Source organism: Mobula hypostoma, chromosome 3 (assembly GCF_963921235.1).
Source record: "Mobula hypostoma chromosome 3, sMobHyp1.1, whole genome shotgun sequence".
NCBI lineage: Eukaryota > Metazoa > Chordata > Chondrichthyes > Myliobatiformes > Myliobatidae > Mobula > Mobula hypostoma.
Genome location: NC_086099.1, coordinates 38,178,876 through 38,197,702, shown reverse-complemented (window position 1 = coordinate 38,197,702; position 18,827 = coordinate 38,178,876). Strand labels below are relative to the sequence as shown.

Genomic DNA, 18,827 nt, shown 5'->3' with positions numbered 1-18,827 from the left:
ATTTCCCCTTCCATGCCTTGCCCCTATGACCCTCAATTCTCCCATCCTTCAAAAACTTCCTCTTTAAATAGCCCAATGAGTCAGCTCCTGGAACCCTTTGGAGAAAAGAATTCCAAAGATTTTCCAGCTACTACAATACTTAACATCTCACTTTCAAGTAACTACTACTTAATCTTTTAATGTGTCCTTCTTGAGAGTCTTACACCAGTGGAAACATTTCAACATCCACCCTGTCATGCCTAATAATTTTATATGCTTCAACAAGATGATTCTTCTGAATTCCAGAGAGCATGGATCTAATTTTTTCAGCCACTTGCAGTATGTCAACCTTCCCATCTGAAAAACGAGCCAAGTGTATCTCTTTTAGATTGTGTCCAATGCCAATACATCTTTTCCTAAATAATGGTACCAAAGCTGAACTCCAGGTATTTCCTCAGTAGTACCCTCTACAATTATACAGCAGGAATTTGATATTCCTAAACTCCATCCATCTTGGAGTTAAGCCCAAAGTGTCATTTGTCTTCCTAACCACTGATCTGCTAACTTTTGTGATACCCCTGTACTTCACTCATCTGCATCCAGTCTCCAATTAGATAATAGTCTTCTTCTACTGTATGTTCTTATATTCCTCTTGCATTAACTCCATCTGTTAACTTTTTCAGCCTCTACACTTGCATGCTCTCTAATGCTAATTCAGTGTGAGGTGTTGAAGTCAAGTTTTATCCAGATTGTTGTGCACCTGGAATGTGTAGACAAGGGTGGTTACAGATAGAAACATTTAAGAGGGTCTTAGAAAGGCACATGAATATGCAGAGAATGGAAGAATATGTACCCTATGTAGGCATCAGGGATGAGTGTAATTAGGCATTTTTAGCTTAATTAGTTTGGCACAGCATTGTGGGTCAAAGAGCCTGTTACTTATGCTCTATTGCTTTATGTTATATTCAGGGGTGGAGAAGCAATGGCACGCGTGCCCAAAATGCCACACACAACAATTTTGTTGGCACACAACATGCATTGCTGCCCCTCAATTCTTTAAACTCCATCCATAATAAAAAAATACATAATGATTATCTTTACGGCCAAATAAAGCAACAAATATTTTTACTACCTGACAGCAGTGCCCCATGAATACTTACTTTTTGGAATAAACGTATTTTATTTATATTAGTAAACCATTGTGTTTAGCCTTTTCAGCTTATGTTAGACACACAAGCAAAGAAACAAACATGTCCAAACTTTATATTTGAGGCACAATAGCAGTGCTATATAGAAATTATGATATTTTTCAGTTGACTTTTTAAAAGATTAAAATTAATAATTTTAAACAGGCTTTATAAAATGCTATATTCATTTCAGTCTGTCTCTTTTATACTTTCATTAATAGTAAGACAATATACACATAAATAAGTGACAGGACTCATCCTTTATCCTTATTGTTACTAATATATTAATCAATGATAATCTCCACTCAAAATTACCTTGGCGAGCATGATAATTTTTCAGAAGATAATTGCAAATTTTGGCATGCTGTCATAACAGTTCGCCACCCCTGTTCTACAATATTATATTTATCCACTGAGTAATGGGATATTAGCCAATTTTGTTGCTTTCTCACTTTTACATTTCAAAAGTCTGGGGGAGAATCAGAAAAAACTGGTGTGAGACAGCAGACTGGTATAAGGAGAAAGTGATTGAGCAAATACTTACTACCAGCACAGCTCATTCTCTTCCAACCAACACTCCTATTTGTTAACCCTATTATTTCCACTCTGCAAAGCATGCCTGAATGGAGTGGCAAAGTTTTTCTTTGCTGAGAGGAGACGGTATACTTTGGGCATTCAGATATAAAGGGTTGTTCCTCATGCAGATGGTGCTCTAGCTGCCAGGAACCTGTAACACAGTAAGAACTACTGATTTCAGAAGATTACAGTCGTTAGTATGACGCTGGATCTGAGAGTAGAGATGTGTGAATGTGTTAAATAGGTTATAGTTGTCACCTTCCTAAACTAATTCCAATTGTGAACTTCCTCCTCCCCTTCCACCACTGTAGGGTTTGCAGAGCATTTCAACTTCACTAATCTACAACTTCCTTCCCAATATTTTCTGAACATCATTGTAGACAGGATGCGATGGTGCTGGAAACAGTGAAGAGGAATGTGTTGCTTAGATTGGAAAACCTTAGTAATGGGGAGAGACTGGATAAACTGGAATTACTTTCCATGGATTTTCTGCTGATTGAAGATTAATATTTAAACTGTGTGAACACATGTGATTCTGCAGATACTGGGAATCCAGAGTAAAACACGCAACATGCTGGGGGAACTCAGTTGATGTTTTGGACTAAGATCCTTCATCAGGACTGGAAAGGAAAGGGGAATATGGCAGAATAAAAAATTGGGAAAAGGGGAATGAGGACAAGCTAGATAGGTGCAGCCAGGTAAGAAGCTGGGAGGTGATAGATGGAAAAGGCAAAAGGCAGGAGAAGAAGGAATCTGATAGGACAGGAGAGTGGACCGTGGGAGAAAGGAAAGGGAGAGGCATCAGGAGGAGGTGATAAGCAGGTGAGGGGAAGAGGTAAGAGGTCAGACTGGGAAAATTAACCAAGTGGGAAGGGGGGCGGATTATTGGAAGTTGAAGAAATCGATGTTCATGCCATAGGTTGGAGGAACTGTATGCAAATATAATCTCTCTTCAGTTTACAGATTTCACCATCCTATCCGAACAAGTTAGATTTTAATTAGTCTACAAATGCTTCACCCATGAATTCGACTGATAATTTGTTTCTGATTTAAAAGAATAATTCTTAATTATTAACTGAAGATGGGCCTTGTCCTGAAATATCAACTGTTTGTTCATTTCTATGGATGCTGCCTAACCTGCTGAGTTCCTCCACCATTTTCTATGTGTTGCTCTTAAGCTGTAAATCAGATATTTCAACAGATGGCACACAAATCTGCAGGATTTAAGATGAAGCTACTTAAATTCCTTTCATCGTATTAAAACTCAGCTTGAATTAGCATGAGAAAATATACTGAGATCAGTACTCATCTGCAAAACAAAACAGCAAAAAATAATTTCAAAGCAAATACCTGTGAGTTAAAGCCAATTTTAGTAAGTTCTCTACAGATAAAATGTAATTGACATCAGTGTTAGGTTGACAATATTAGGTTTGTCAAAAAAGTCATCAGCCTGAATTGTTAACTGTACATCATGTATAATCTGGATCAATTGGCAGTTTGCCTGGCTAGATTGCTGCCGAACTGGCATTCTGCTGCTGAATTCTATCTGGAGTCCAGCATTGGAACACATTTGGGAAATCCCTGGTGGGTGCATTTCAGGATGTCCAGGTCTTTCATCTTTGTGCACATGTTTTCAGCCCCGCAAGCTTCCTGAGAGCTTCCACTTAGGGAAATATGGCCCATTAGGACAGGTTTAAGGCAGAGCATCAAAAGTTGATTTTGTTGACTGTCTTAAAGAAGGTGAGAGAAATATGGGTATGAAGTAGTTCAGGAAAATAGTTCAAATGACTATTGGACATAATGGCTTGACATCCACTTATTTTCTATTTCTGATCACATAAATTAAATTTGTCACAGTTCTACGACTCTAAAAGGTAAGACAAAATGATTGTATTCTTGGGATTTTACATCTTAATGTCTTAGAGTCATAGAGTTATTGAGATTACAGCACAAAAACAGGCCTTTCGGCCCTGCTAATCTATGCCGAACTATTACTGTATTCTGCCCAGTCCCATCGAACTGCACCTGGATCATAGCATTCAATTTAAGGATCTTATTAAAAAAAAACACAGGATCCAGTAATATTAAAAAAAGTTACTGTTATCATCATTGATTGCTGTGGCTTGAAAGTAGAAATCACTTGAGAGGAATTTTATTTATTAAAAAGGAAACACCAAAAATTATTTTTATAAGAAATATGGGTTTTTTTGTTATTATTATATTGGAAATCTAAACCAGATTAACTGCAAAATGTTCAATAATGCTGATTACTTTGAGCTTAAGAATAAACTCTGAGAGGCATTTTTGAACTGTCCATGTTGTACTGTGCTCATTTGATGGATAATACTTAATGGTTAAAAAAGGAAATGGATGATGTTATTTTACCCTTTGCATATATTTTTAGGAAAGGATGCAACTCTAAATTCAGAAAGAGTCTAGAAGGTTTCTGGTAGGTGAAGTAAATTGTGTTAAATGCTTCCTTACACTGGTTGAAGATATACCACTTCTGATTTGATTGCAAAAGTGCTGAAACTATCTCTGACTAGTTCTCAAGAATTTTATCAGTAAAAATTGAAGTGCTTGAGATGATTTCTTTTTGCATACATTTTTAGGAAAGAATGCCACTCCAAATTCAGAAAGTTCAAAAGGGTTTCTGGTAGATCAATTAAATTGTTCTAAATGCTAACTTACTCTAGTTGAAGATGTATACCTCAAATTTGAATGCAAAAGTGCTGAGATTAGTTCTTGGGAATTTCATTAGTACATCATTGCCAAGTTACAGCACTGCTCTTGAATCATAGATTACAAATTACTTCTCATTGATGAAACGGCAGTGGCATAACTGCAATAAAGAAATGTTGCAACTGCACTGATACCAAGTTCCATTAATACATTTCTGGTGATAAAGAACTGACAGCATATGTTTTTAAGTGGACTCTTCATATACTGTAGACGCTGCAATAACAAGCTTTTCATCTGTCCTCCCATGTAGCTGAATATGAAGTAAAAGCATACTCCTGAGGTTTATTTTTGATACAACTTATTTGACGAGTATCTGCATTCTGGCATTTTCTTCCTTAGATCTTCTTGACACCTACTTTTTTCCTCCACTCAAGCTACTTCACACTGCATTTCATACCAGATCGGCTGGTTGTTCGTCTTATCTAAAAGACCAACAACATTGGGAATAAATTGTTAAAAATCTTATTCTTGTGTAGCTGAGATCAGAAGGAGATTAATTTACATATGCATGGCCACGCTCGTTTATCCACTTTTCATCAGTAAGTCATTGTGGCCACAAAACTTCCTCCTGCCACGTTTCACTGGCAATGTTAGCTCTGTGTAGACCGTATTATTTCTGAATTTAAAATTTCATCATGCCATCAATGTCTATTGTAAACAACTTCATTAGAAACTGACAAATTTCAACAACATTTTGCTGGAATACAGTATTTCAGAAGTGTATCACAAATGATCATTTTGAACTCCCTCAATTAAAATCATATTGTTTATTAATATTGTTATCAGTAAGGCACTTTATGAATCTGTATGTGTCCAGTAATTGAGAAACTAGTTAAATGCAGTTACCTTTTGCGAAGCATAATGTGCAAATAGCAAGGTAGAGCCCAAGCTGGGAGCAGCTGAGTACTAGGTAATAACATGAAGACTGCAAAGTCAATGGCAAGCATGAATACATCCACACCAGAAGCTTGCAAAGTAGTAGCTGACTCCAAGGGAACCCAATTAATGTACTAACTCAGGGAAACAGACAGGTCAAAATGAGATTGTAAAGATATTAACTCACAGCAAAACCCAAAATCAGAATTTTAGCCTGAAGCAGGGTTTCTTTGTCGAGCTTCCAAAACTTATTTATTTAATCATAAAATTAAATGCAAAACTGTGCTGATTATGAAACATTGTTACATATCCTGGTAATTATCTACAATTTAGTGCCAACAGTTTTGTGACCCTTAAGGCCACAAGACATAATCTTGACTGGGTAAGTTTTCAAAGCTGGTGAGAGGAGTTGTGTTTGGGAAAGCCCTGAAGATTTCACGTTAATGCGCATCCAAACTTGTGCATCTGTTTCTAAAGTGTGCATCCATCCCTCACATCATAAGCCGTGCTAATAAACACACGTGGCTATTTTTCAGCTGGGCAATCTTTTCGAAAGCTCACAGGAACATGTAGAAAACCAGTTATGTGAATAGTGATAGTGTTATTGGGTGTGGAGGGGTGGTGTAAAAGCTTGGGCAGTATTAATAAGTCAGTTCTGATAGGTTTTGTAGTGAGTTCCTGTACAGTGTGCGAAGGGTGAAGCTAACTGCAATGCAAGAGTACAAGTGTATTGAAGAAAGCAGGTTTTGCTTTGTTAGTGAGGGCTTATTTTGCTACTTGCAATTTACAATCAATGGCAGACAGGCAGGTTAAGATTTCTCAGGACCCTTAAAAACGAAGGTTCTCTATACCCTGTCATGGGTGTGATTCATAGTGAGCAGAGTTTGGGGTTTGTGCAAGGAATACAATGTGTACAAAATTCTTGGAACAGCACAAGCTGAATAAGCCAAACTGACTCCAGTAACTTTAAAATAGTGTAACATTATATGAATTAAATAGAAATGAAGTTATAAAACTATATTTATGTTGCTTGAAATTTCCTGAAATCAGATTTTTAAAAGTGTACACAAAGAGCACGCTGCTATTTCAGGGGTAAACTCCAAAGGCAATACTTAACTTTCATCTTCCTGTCAAAGAAAGCAAACGTATCTTTGAAATCGAAGGGACTTATTTTAGCTGGAGGACTGTCATTAGTGTTGTTTTGCAGAGAACTGTACTGAGACCTCTGCTGTTTGTGATGTACAGTATATAAATGACCTGGATGAAAATGTAGGTGAGTGTGTTAGTAAGTTTGCAGATGGTATAAACGTTGGTGGTGTCGTGGATACTGTAGAAGCCTGACAAAGAATACAAGGGGATACTTCTATATCCCATTGTATTCACTCACAGATATGTGCCGAGAAATGATAGCTGGAGTTTAATCTGGCCCATTATGATGTGTTGCACCTTGCAAGGAGACAGTACACTATTAAGGGCACTGCTGATGAGCAGAGGAATCTTGGGGTCTAAGTTCATATGCAGCTCCCTGAAAGTGCCCACACAAGTTGATAGGGTGGTTAAGAAAGCATCTGGTTGTGATGGATATTCACTGTCCTAGGCTTCCGCATAGAATCGTACCTTTCTAAACACTGCATTTACCACTTCTAAGAGAAAAACAAAATGTACCTAAACTCCTACCCAAGTTTGTTTAGTTTCTGTTCATAGAGTCTTCAGTTCTTAACACGTAAAGTGCAAGCACTAATCAGTTTGAAGTTAAAACAAGTTTTGTCTACAGAGCAGCTTTGCAAACAAGGTCTGTTTGTAGCTCAGACTTGCCGGCTCATGCCACGAGGCTGACTGCTGGAGAGATGCAATATAAGACAATGTGTTGTTTAATTTGGGTTATTTTTCAAACACACAAGCTGACTCTTAAGTTGCTTAGTTCAAGGAAGCTTGTAGCCTAGATGGATAACATCCTCTGACATATCAAATAACTGAGGTGTTCATAGTTGGAAGGTTTTATATACTCAAAGAAGCTAGCTTCACAGCATTTACAGCATTAATTGTGGAACTATGTCTCCAAAAATGGTTTTAGACCATTTGTGTTAAAAGAATATATGAGGAAATATCATATACATGTGAAGTCAATCAAATGGAAGCAAATGGTATAAATGTAGAGAGCGATTCAGGCTTATTAGGAATAGGGTTAAGAACATCAAAAAACATGGAGAATCCATTCTTCCAGCTTCGGTTTCTGCAATGGATGACTTGTTCATCTGCATTGTGGTATGTCTTTTTTTTTTAGGAATCGTACCTGTGTTTTAGAAATCCTTTGTGTTTGAGAGATCCTTTGTATTTTAGAAATGGTTTGTGATTTGGAAATGCTTAAGGTAGAAATCCTCTGTGTTATTATATGTGTTTTAAGAGTATTATTTGCATTTAACATTATCTTTTTCCAAAGTTTTAAATATCTAATACCAGAGGGTATGCACTTAAGGTGAGAGGGGGTAATTTCAAAGGAGATGTGAGAAGCAAGTTTCTCGTGTACAAAGAGAGTGGTGGGTGCCTGGGATACGCTGCCTGGGTAGTGGTAGATACAGAAACGTTAGAGACTTTCAGGAGATGTTTAGATAGGCAGTGACTGTGAGGAAAAAAAGGATATGGACAATGTGTAGACAGAAGAGATTACTTTAGTTAGTAATATGATTACTAATTTAATTAGTTTGGCACAATATTTGGGCTGAAGGGCCTGTTCCTGTACTGCACTGTTCTATGTTCTATTTCTCACTTAAGTAATGAAATTGCCACATTTCCTGACATACGCATTGAAATAATCACTGTCCTTCATACTGCCCACTATATCTGGGAATCTGCTCTGAGCTCTATCATAGCAATAGACTCCCAGAAGAGTTTCTTTGATAAAAATGTAACTTCATCATTAAATTGTGAAAATCACTCATTTATAATTGGTCAAACAAGTTCAGCATCTTGGAAGACACTGAACTTCTGCCCACTGGATTAGATGGTTTACAGGTTTATTTTTTTCATATTCCCTTCCCATCAGTCCGCCCATATTGGGGGTGTCAAACTGATTTTATTTATCAGTTAGCAAAGGCATCTTAACATTTAAAACATACTTACACATCAAAAAGAACATTTTAGAATGTATGGGCCAAAAGTGGACAAAAGGGTGGGAACCTTGATCATCATGGATCAGTTAGACGAAAGGGCTCATTTCCATGCTGAATGACTCCACAACTCTAACTGTTATAAGCAGCTTATAGCACAATAGTCTAATCTTGTACTTTGATATTTCTAAACCATATGTTATTTACAGTTTACTTTTTTCAGTAGATGAATTTTTCATAACTTGGTTACATTTAATACCCGAATTTCAACTTCTAGCAGCCTCTATTTATATCTTATTCAAACTCAATAATTTACTGTTATAGTTATTTTCTCATAATTTAATTGAATAAGAAATTTATTTGAAGAGCCGAATCTAGACTTAGGGAAAATGTACTGTCGCAACACATATAACTGCATTAGGTAATTACATTCCCAAATGGATTTACAGTTACAGCCTCTCAGTCCTGGGTTACTGCACTTCTTAGAAAGTGCAAAATAAAAGCATTTTGTTTTGAAAAAAGCACCACAAAATATTTCAGAATATTTATGTACAGTATCTTTCCTTCCATTGAAATCAATGGACTCAAAAGTAGTCCAACCTTCTTAACTCGTCCTGCTAATTTAAAAGATATATATTTATATCCTCAAGTCCCTTTGTTCCACCAAGACACTTAATTTACATTATCTCTCCTTTTTCTGTCTCCCAAGATGGACCTCTGTTGTGTTAAATTTCATATGCCTAACTTCTATTTATTGTAATAATCTTTGTTTCTCCTAAAATCTCTTAATACCTTCCTTCCTGCTTTCTGATAGTTCTATGCTTTGAAATTATGTCCTGTATTCCCATGTCTAGGTCAGTAATAATGATCAAACACAACAGTAGCCAGTTCATTGTCCCTCCAAGCCCAAACCACATTTCATTTCAATCTTAGAAGCAACTGTTCACCAGTTTTTTTTTTCTTTTCTAATCCATTAGTCATTTAAAGAAAATATTTTCACCATTTCTCCTTTGTCTTTGGCCTTCAGTTTTACCAAATAATCTATTCTGTGATAACCCTGTCTAAACACCATCCCATCTGCTTCAAGTGTTTGATGTTGGTCTACCAAAAAATGTATTAAAATAAACTGAACTTTTCAAACACTGCACTGCCAATCACAAAAAGATGTACTGAATATCATTTTCCCCATGTTGTTTTTAAGAAATCTGCAAACGGATTCTGAATGCTTGGGTTTATAATCCAGCATGCATTAACAGCATTTAAATTATAATGGAAGCTTTATCCAATACGTATTACAAGTACTCTTCATATAAATCACAACCTGTGAATTCTTTCATTACAACAATCATAAAATTACAGTGGCCATCTGGTCTCAACATTTCCAGGAATTTACAATTAAGCTAATTTCTTACTAAAGTATCAAATTCAAATGGGGAAAGAGTCCAATATGCATGTTAATATTTGGATAACTGCACTAATAACTAAATGTATTAAAATATTAAATATCTGAGCTTGCAACAAAACTTAAAAGGCAAATACAAAATTATATTTTGTGTGTGATTATTTTCTGATGATACAATCCACTTTTACAGAATGAGAATGCAATTGATCACTAAGGTTAGTTCTATAACATGGACATAATTTTGTAAAAAAGAACCATCAAGGTTAGATCAAAAAATGCTTTCACTCGGACTTGACAGTGAAAAAATTATGGTTTCCTATTACATAAAGTAGTAGTTGTGCGATCACTCATGTTGAGTATGATGTTCTTCTAAGGGGTTGTCTATTGGTGAGTCCTCAGGTGGTTGTAGAGGCTGATCTGGGATCCACATATTCTGGTGCATTGTGAACTCTGTGGTGTAAGTGATCACTCTGTTCAGTGATTGGGTCTTTTAGTTGTTCAGTCTCGACTTTTGCAGCTGCTACCTGTTCTGCACAGCACAGCAGGGATCGCTCTTATGCAGTGCAGCTCCCTCTTGAACAGATTTCCTGCAGAAGTATCTATTGAATGCAATGTCTTCCTAATTCTTAGATGTGGTTTCAAATCCAGCTTTCAAATCCCTTACTCACTCTTCCTTCAGTTAGTCCTGACGAAGGGTCTCGGCCTGAAACGTCGACTGCGCCTCTTCCTATAGATGCTGCTTGGCCTGCTGCGTTCACCAGCAACTTTGATGTGTGTTTCTTAGATGTGGTGTTGAATTTCTTCCAACTGATTTTAATGTTTATCTTTGAAGCATTTCCTTTGTCCTTCATTGCATTAAGATGTTCCTTTATTCAATAAAAATTTGTTAACTCATCATTTATGTTGGGTGGAGCTTAGGAGGATAATGGTGACTAACAGCAACTCCTTTGCTTGCATTTTCAGAAACAGCTCTATTTATGTCTTTAGTATCTCTATTTTTCACTTTCAGGGTTCTTCTGAAGACCCTGATCTGGAGTTACACACTGACTTCGGTCCTTTCAGGGAATGGGACCTGCTGTTGGGGTCTCACGACTGGCTGCTATTTGATATACCAAGGACATGGCCTAGAAGACCAGCACGTCTTCAGGGTTCTGGGATTTCGTGGCACTGGAGGTGGGCGGACTCGAGGTCAGTGTCTCCACAGGAAACCGGTGTGTCGTGGGAGTACACAGAAGATCGAAAGCAGCGAGCTGGCTGCATGCCCAGACACCTGAGTTCTTTGGGCACAGAGCTTGGAAAAAGCGATACAACAGACTTTTAACATCGTAAAGCAACAAGTTGTTTGTTATGTCTCCCCTCTCGCTGTGAAACAGGGACACCCCTTTTTCCCTTACTAAGGAGAGAGAGAGCCTGTGATATGTCAAATTACTGGGTGAACGAGTAGTCTTTGGGGTACTGCAAGTCTGTGTCCTTATTGACACTTTGCTGCACACTTGAGTGCTCAGTGGGGGGGGGCGCCAATGCTGTTTGTGCTGGTGGGGGAGGGGGGACCGTTGCTTTGCTGCTGCTTATGTGTGGTGGGGGTGGCTTTGGGTTCTAACATTTAACTGTCATTCATTCTTCGGGGCACTCCTCTAATTTTGTGGATGGTTGCGAGGAAAAAGAATTTTAGGATGTATATTGTATACATTTCTCTGACATTAAATGTACCTTTGAAACATTTGAAGCTTTGAAATAATCAAAATAACGGATTATTTGCAGTCTTTAAGCATAGTACTGTACAAGGTGTTTCACATGAATATACCTGTACACAAACAAGCACATCAGATGACAGAATAACTGACTGTAAGGGGTGCAAGATCTGATAACTATAAAATCTTGGTCAAAGCAATTGGGCTTAAGGGGAATCATGGAGGAGAGAACAGCACAGTTGCAGAGAGCTTCAAAGAAGGAATTCCAGAGAGCAGATATAGAACAGTAGAGTGAAGACAGTTAGGGAGACACAGCAGCCCAGATTTGGAGACGGTTCATAGAGCATAGTTGGGTTAGTTTATATTACATGAATAGAATTGGACAAAGCTACAAAAATGAAAACCTTTAGTACTAAATGTTAATCAATTTATCTATACATACACGCACAAATCAATATTATTTCCATAATTATCAAAGTGATATTAATAACATGGTAGTCTCATAAATAATTGAGTATATCCTGAATGAAATGTATCTTCAATAATGATCTCTAAAGTATTGTTGAAAATCAATTATCTCAGGATATGAGCTGAGCTGTGAGCATACTGTTGTTTCATGCTGTGTGTAGTCCTTTGCAGAAAACTTCAATACACATCCCAGTGTATCGGTTGACAATATCAGATAATTCCTCATTTTATAATAATAGTCTAATCCCCAATCAGATACAGAAATAATAACACATTTTTCATTCAAGTCCATGACAACTGAAAATTAGCAGATAAAATGCAACTTTTCTAGGTGTGCAAGCAGGGAGCAGAGATTGGCTGTTATTTTAAGGCAACAGACAGAGATACAGATCATTTTATGCATGAGGCAGAGCTTAAACTGGGAAATGTTAAAAAATTAAGAAATGAATACAGCAAGTGTTGGTAACTTGAAACAAAAGCATGAAGTGAAAGTAATCCATGGATCAGTAAAAAGAGCATAAAGCAACGTAGCAATGTAACGAGGCAGTTCATGGGATAGCTTACAGTTCAAATGACTTAGGTTTTATCCTGATCTTGGGTGTGATCTAGATAAATAGATAGATGCTTCATTGATCCTGAAGGAAAGTACAGTGTCATTGTAGCATTACAAGCACACAGATATACAAATATTAGAAGAGAAGTAGAAAAAAGTTACCTTAAAAATAGGATGTACAAGATTTTCAAGTCAAATATTACAATAGTTACAAAATTTCTAGTACACGCTGATAATATGGTGGTATAGGAAGTGATAGTCTATGGGGCAACTGCACATTTGCCCAGTAACTGTGTGAATTCAAGCTATAGTGTTCTAGTTCCTACCAAATTTTAAGACATATGCTGGTAGATTGAATGAGGTAGGACTTCTCTCTTTAGAACAAAGGAGGATGAGAGGTGACTTGGTAGAGGAGTACAAGATGTTAAAAGGCATAGATCAAGTGGATAGCCAGAGACCTTTTTCCCAGGGGGAAATGACTAATACCAGGGAGGTACAATTTTAAGATGATTTAGGAAGGTATAGGGGGATGTCAGAGGCAAGTATTACGCAGAGAGTGGTGAGTACGTGGAATGTCCTGTCAGGGGTGGTGGTAGAGGCAGATTCTTAGGGACATTTAAGAAAGTCCCTAAGGCAAATGGATGACAGAAAAATAGAAAGCTCTATATAGGAGAGAAGAGTTAGAGTGATCTTAGAGTAGGTTAAAAAGTCGGCACAATAACGTCGGCTGAACGGCCTGTACTGTGCTGTAGTGTTCTATGTTCTATATTCCATATTAATTAGCTGTTGTAATTTACCGCTTAGTGGCAAAGGATCAAAGGAAAGATGACCAGATGGGACAGAATACATTACAGGGTTATAGCAAAATAAGACAGTGGGGAATTAGGGAAACGTGACAAATGGGATTGCCTGTGTTGGTGGCCTGCACAGGATGAATAGCTTCCTTTATATTTAAGTAAGTGAGAATTGATAATGTTTTACATCCTTCATCCAAATGAAGGTGCAGAGGCAGACTAGAATCTAGATTTATGCCTTTGGGCTATTTCATTTAATTTTCCACCTTGCATTGTGATCTGATTACTGGGATTCTGTTAATCATTGTTAATCACTCTTGAATGATCCAAATGAACTGCCATGCACTAATGGTCAGTTCGTCTCCGACAGGATTTATTCTGGCTGAGCTTCCTATGCTAAAGGGAGACTGATAAATTGCTTGTTTATTTCATTGCCACTTTGTGTTCTTCTAATCGCCTTTGCTTTGTTCTGTGTTTCACATTTGTTTTATTGCCCCCTTCAGCCTCAGCGTTTGCTTATAAGTACTGCATACTAACAGTCTGCACTTCCTTAGACAACCAATGGATTAAAAAAACTACTACTCAACACATTCATATTTTCTGGTTGGCTATCCATGCTGGCATTTCTCAATGGTAACTTTATTCAAATTCTATACACATTATGGGGTTGTATGAAACAACAGGGTTACCATAACACCAAAATATTAAGTGAACTATCAAGCACCATTGCTCTGTCTGTTGCAAAAGATACAATCTCGGTGGCTACCGATTTCAATTTGACCTCCCATTCTGACATATCTGTACATGGCCTCCTTTCCTGCTACAATGAGGCCACTCTCAGGTAGGGGGAGCAACACCTCATATTCAGTCCAGGTTGCCTCCACTTGATGACATGAACAGATAATATCTCTAACTTTCAGTAACTTTCCCTCCCTCCCTCCTTCTCTATTTTACCACTTCCCATTCTGGTTACCTTCTCACCTTTTCTCTTCTCCCAAACTGCCCATCACCTTTCTTTGGGTCCCCTCCTCCTCCCCTTTCTTCCATGCTCCACCCTCCTCTCCTATTAGCTTCCTTCTTCTTCAGCCCTTTACCTCTTTCACCTACCCCCTTCCAGCTTCTTACTTTATCCGTCCGCTCCCAACCCACCCGCCTTCCCCCTCGCCTGGTCACACCTATCATTTGCCACCTTCCCCTCTCCCCATTTCTTATTCAGGTGTGGCCCCCTCACTGGGCCCATATACAAACTTGGCTCATTAGCCAACTCTGCTACAGCCACGAGACTCAGCGGTGAGAAGGCCACCTTTTATAAGCAGTATACATCGAGGCACGGTAAGATTTGGGGTTAAGTCAGACAGGAAAGTTGGGATGTTTTGGTTAACCGAAACCCGACTTCAGTGAACACTGTCTAAATACTGCCCAGACACACTTACCCGTTGGCAAGAAATAGCCACATATAATTATAAAGAAAGTGTATTCACTAATTTCAAACAGTTATTAAAAGAAGGAAAAAAATGGTCCATCATAGTTAACCAGCTAAAGTGTGCACATTACGTTGGAGCTCGTATTGTTCAAAAGCTGTGCATGACGGTTACTCATGGCGCTGGATTCTCATCACCAATTATTCGTAGAACTTCGCCTCTTGGACTTCTTCATCTCGTGAAGCACTCCTTGCAATTGTGTCTTCCTGTTGGATTGAATCCCATGGCTGTCTCTCCCAATCTTCTCTTCTCTGTGTCTCCCGCCAAAAAGACCACGAATCCCACCACTGTCCGTCACAACCCTCTCTCCGCCCAACTCTCTCTAGAACCTTCTCCTAATTCTACCATCCTGATTGGCTGACAGAAAATTTCTAAGTTGAACATCATAGCCCATTATCTTTAGCCAAAAACAAAACTGTCACGGAGAGAACGGGTGAACCCAAATGCAGGACACTGACACAGGGAGAGTAATTTGATGAGTGTTTATTAATGGTTGCATGGAAGGCGGGGGAAGTGAGGATTAGGCAGAGGAAAGCAGAGGAGTAAGTGAGGCTTGACCGGGGATTGAACCCGGGTCATTGCAGTGGGAGCGCGGCGTTTAACCACCGAGCCAACAGAGAGTGTAGGCGGGCGGCGGAACGAGGCAGAGCAGGGATGCAGACCAGGGTGCGAGCGTGATTTGAGGGGAACAGCAGGCGTGAGAATGAACGGGAAGACAGGCGGCATGCAATGTTCCTATTAACACGGAGAGACAGAGTTACCACAGGCAAACAACAGTGCAGAAACAAAACTTAGAACACGCTATTCTAAGCGGCCGAGAACGTGAACAACCACACAGGCTGAAGCAACGATCTGGCCACAAGTGGATGCAAAGCCAGGGTTCTTATGCTGCAGATTTAGATGAGAATCAGGTGCTGCAATCAAGGAGCCCAGGAGAACACGGGGAAAAGGGAATTAGGAGAATATTAGGAACTAACTGTCGGGGCCATGACAAAAACACTCTATCAGCAGGACACACTGCTTTTACAGAAAGCTATGAAATGAAATATGCTGCAGGATTAGCAGTAGAAATCATAACCAGGGCATTATACAGGCTTCTTGCCCCCTTTCTTTCATGTCCTGATGAAGGGCCTCAACCCAAAATGTCAACGATTTATTCTTCTCCATAGATGCTGCCTGACCTATACAGTCCTTCCAGCATTTTGTGGCTGTTGCTCAAGTCAAATGTTCAGCCCTTTAGAGACTGCAATGTCAGTAAAATATTTTTCTTCAAAAATCTGCAGTATTTTTGATAAACTCTCCCTGTTCCATGTGACCTTGAACTGTTTGATCAATTTGCAGATAGGACATATTTGGAGAAATCCAAGGATTGGATCCTGAAACTTGAACTCGTTGCAAAGCAAAGCTTGAAAATTTGTGCCATTGTAAAGTTGATCCAATAACATGGACAGAGATCACAGAAGTGACTTGCTGATTGATGGGAACTGCAAAGGCTGAAAGGGATATTCCTACAGCCAAACTAAATCATTGATTCCAAAAGTACTGCTTGTTCATCTGTTCATGCATAGATGCCAATTGTAATCATAAATGAGGATGGCTTCTAATTTAACATCCTAAGGGAAATTTATGTACAAATTTGTTCTGATTTTCAGACATAGTCAATTAAATTCAAAAATTTCATAATAGGGCTGATGTTGCAGATAACAACAAGCCCCATTAACTTTGGGATAAAATGATAAACTTGCCTCTGAGAAACTTCCAGGGATGAATATGGAGACAGCCAGGATAATTTTGTATGATAAAACAATGTGCCTTAAAAGAGCTTCCCATATTATAAAATACATCATTTGCCATAACCAAGTCAAGACCATATACAATTCGAGCAAAATAAATTAACTGCGTCAAACTATACCCTGTACTTATGTAGAACTGTCTTCTAAAGAACACCCAGTTTTTGAGCCATTCAGTATTATTTTAAAATCATGAAAAGTAATTAAACAAATATAAATATTTGAATAGATTTAACATTCGAAAATAATACATTAATTTGAAAAAAAATGCCAATTTCTTTCAAATACTTCCAAGCATTTCTGATAAAGAAATTAAATGGAAATATTTCAAATAGTAAATTAATAATAAAATAAATAATATTTTAGATACTACTTTATAGAAAGATTTTTTAAAAGGGAGTGGGTGCTCCGATCACACTTTCCCTCTCTTTCTCTCATTGGTGGCGAAGAGTTTGTTGCCAATTCTCAAGTCGGAGAACTCGGAAAAAAGCAGACCTTTACACCGTAAACCAGCTAGTTGTTTTGCTTACGTCTTCCCTTTTAAAATTCTTTTAAAATTACTTAGGCTTTATATTTTAGTTATAATCTTCCATAATAAATGGAGGAATCATGTTGAATATGGGGAAACTATCCAATTTTTATCTCCTTATCTGGGCATTGTTAGATTATATTGAAGAATTACAAAGTGTTCCTTTATTGAAACCAGAAAAAACAAGCTTTAAAAATCTGGCTTTACTTCTTTAAATTCATGAATGAGCTCAGCTGAGGGAGCCGCAGGAGTTACATGGACCAGATGGCAAGGCACTGAGGTTTACAAATGTTAGGATTACCCTGGTGTGGGGAAGGGTCAAGAGCTTGGCTGTGAGCATTGAACAATGTAAATCATTTTAACAAACAGTCATCATGATATCCTCTTGTAGTCTGAAAACTTCCATTATGCCATCATCTTGCCTGACAACATGGGAGAACAATAGCCACAAATAGTGAAATAGAAAACAGAGATATCACCATTATCCCTACACTGCAATTTTCAACACTGAGAACATTCATTCATTTTGGCACTATTAAAAGTGAGCTTGACATGTATGAATAAACCATCTACTCAGCAATTTATTTATCTATAATAGTTCACCAGGATAAATTGCAGTCAACAAGCAGCAATAGATATATCCAACACATTGATACTCTCAGAAGTCAGCATTCTTCTTGCTTATTTCCTATTTTTTATTTATCTTACAAAGAGATTTTGAAACTAAAATTCACCATTGTAGTCTTGTTCCTCTATCGATCTTTCCCTCAAATTTGATGAGATACTGGAAATTGGTCACTGGAGTAATTTCAGACTTCCAAAGGTGAGTAGCAGAAGTGAACAGATTTTAAACTAGCACAAGCTGAGAACATTCCCATGACCTTTAATGTAGGGCTGATCATTCTTAAGCAAAGGGTAGTGTACCTGAGGGATACTGCGGCAGGGCCATAGATCTCTCTCACGGCTGCCAGGTCAGCTTCGAGCTGTGGATGCTTATGAAGTTCACCATCATAGTTTCCCTGAAATTGTAATCACAATTTAATTAGTGTGCACTTAACCCAAAGAAGTATACATTTGTGACTAATGAAAACTTTCCACTGAGAAGATAGATTGTTTTCTAATTTCAAAAGACTATCTAGAGTATTAACATGAGGATTTCATTCTTTAAACAACCCAACAATTTTTCTTTCAGGAATACTGTGGATGCTTGAGCATCTTTCTTGTGAACATTCATTTAATCCAGGAGAGACTTCCCTTCATAATTATTGCTTACAGCTCTTGTCCAGCTTCTGAAAATTTAAAGTAGTTACTGGCAGCATACCTGTCACATAGGAACACACAGAATGTCAGGAGTGAAGCATCTTACCCGGGGGCATACAAAAAATGTTTTAAAAACTCAACACGTCAGGCAGCATCTGTAGAAATGAACAGTCAACGTTTTGGGCCAAGACTCTTCTTCAGGACTGGAAAGGAAGGAGGAAAATGCCAGAACAAAAAGGTGGGGAAAAGGAAATAAGAAGAGCTAGAAAGTGATAGGTGAAGCCAGGAAGATGTCCAGCATTGTATTCACCTATGCCCATTTAACTGGTTCATCTAACACAGTCAGGAAAATACAAAATGAGGAGGCAAAATAAGAAACCCTGTCAGGAAAA

The 18,827-nt window shown here is 38.1% G+C and overlaps 1 protein-coding gene across 2 annotated transcripts in view; it reads right to left on the bottom strand.

The window, feature by feature from the left end:
- Nucleotides 1-18,827, bottom strand: part of parp8 (poly (ADP-ribose) polymerase family, member 8) — a 376,390-nt gene that overhangs the window by 160,569 nt on the left and 196,994 nt on the right. For both annotated transcript variants that reach the window (XM_063042902.1, XM_063042903.1), the window contains one exon: nt 18,100-18,194. In XM_063042902.1, coding sequence (XP_062898972.1) covers nt 18,100-18,194 — 95 coding nt within the window. The remainder of the gene's footprint in view (nt 1-18,099; nt 18,195-18,827) is intronic.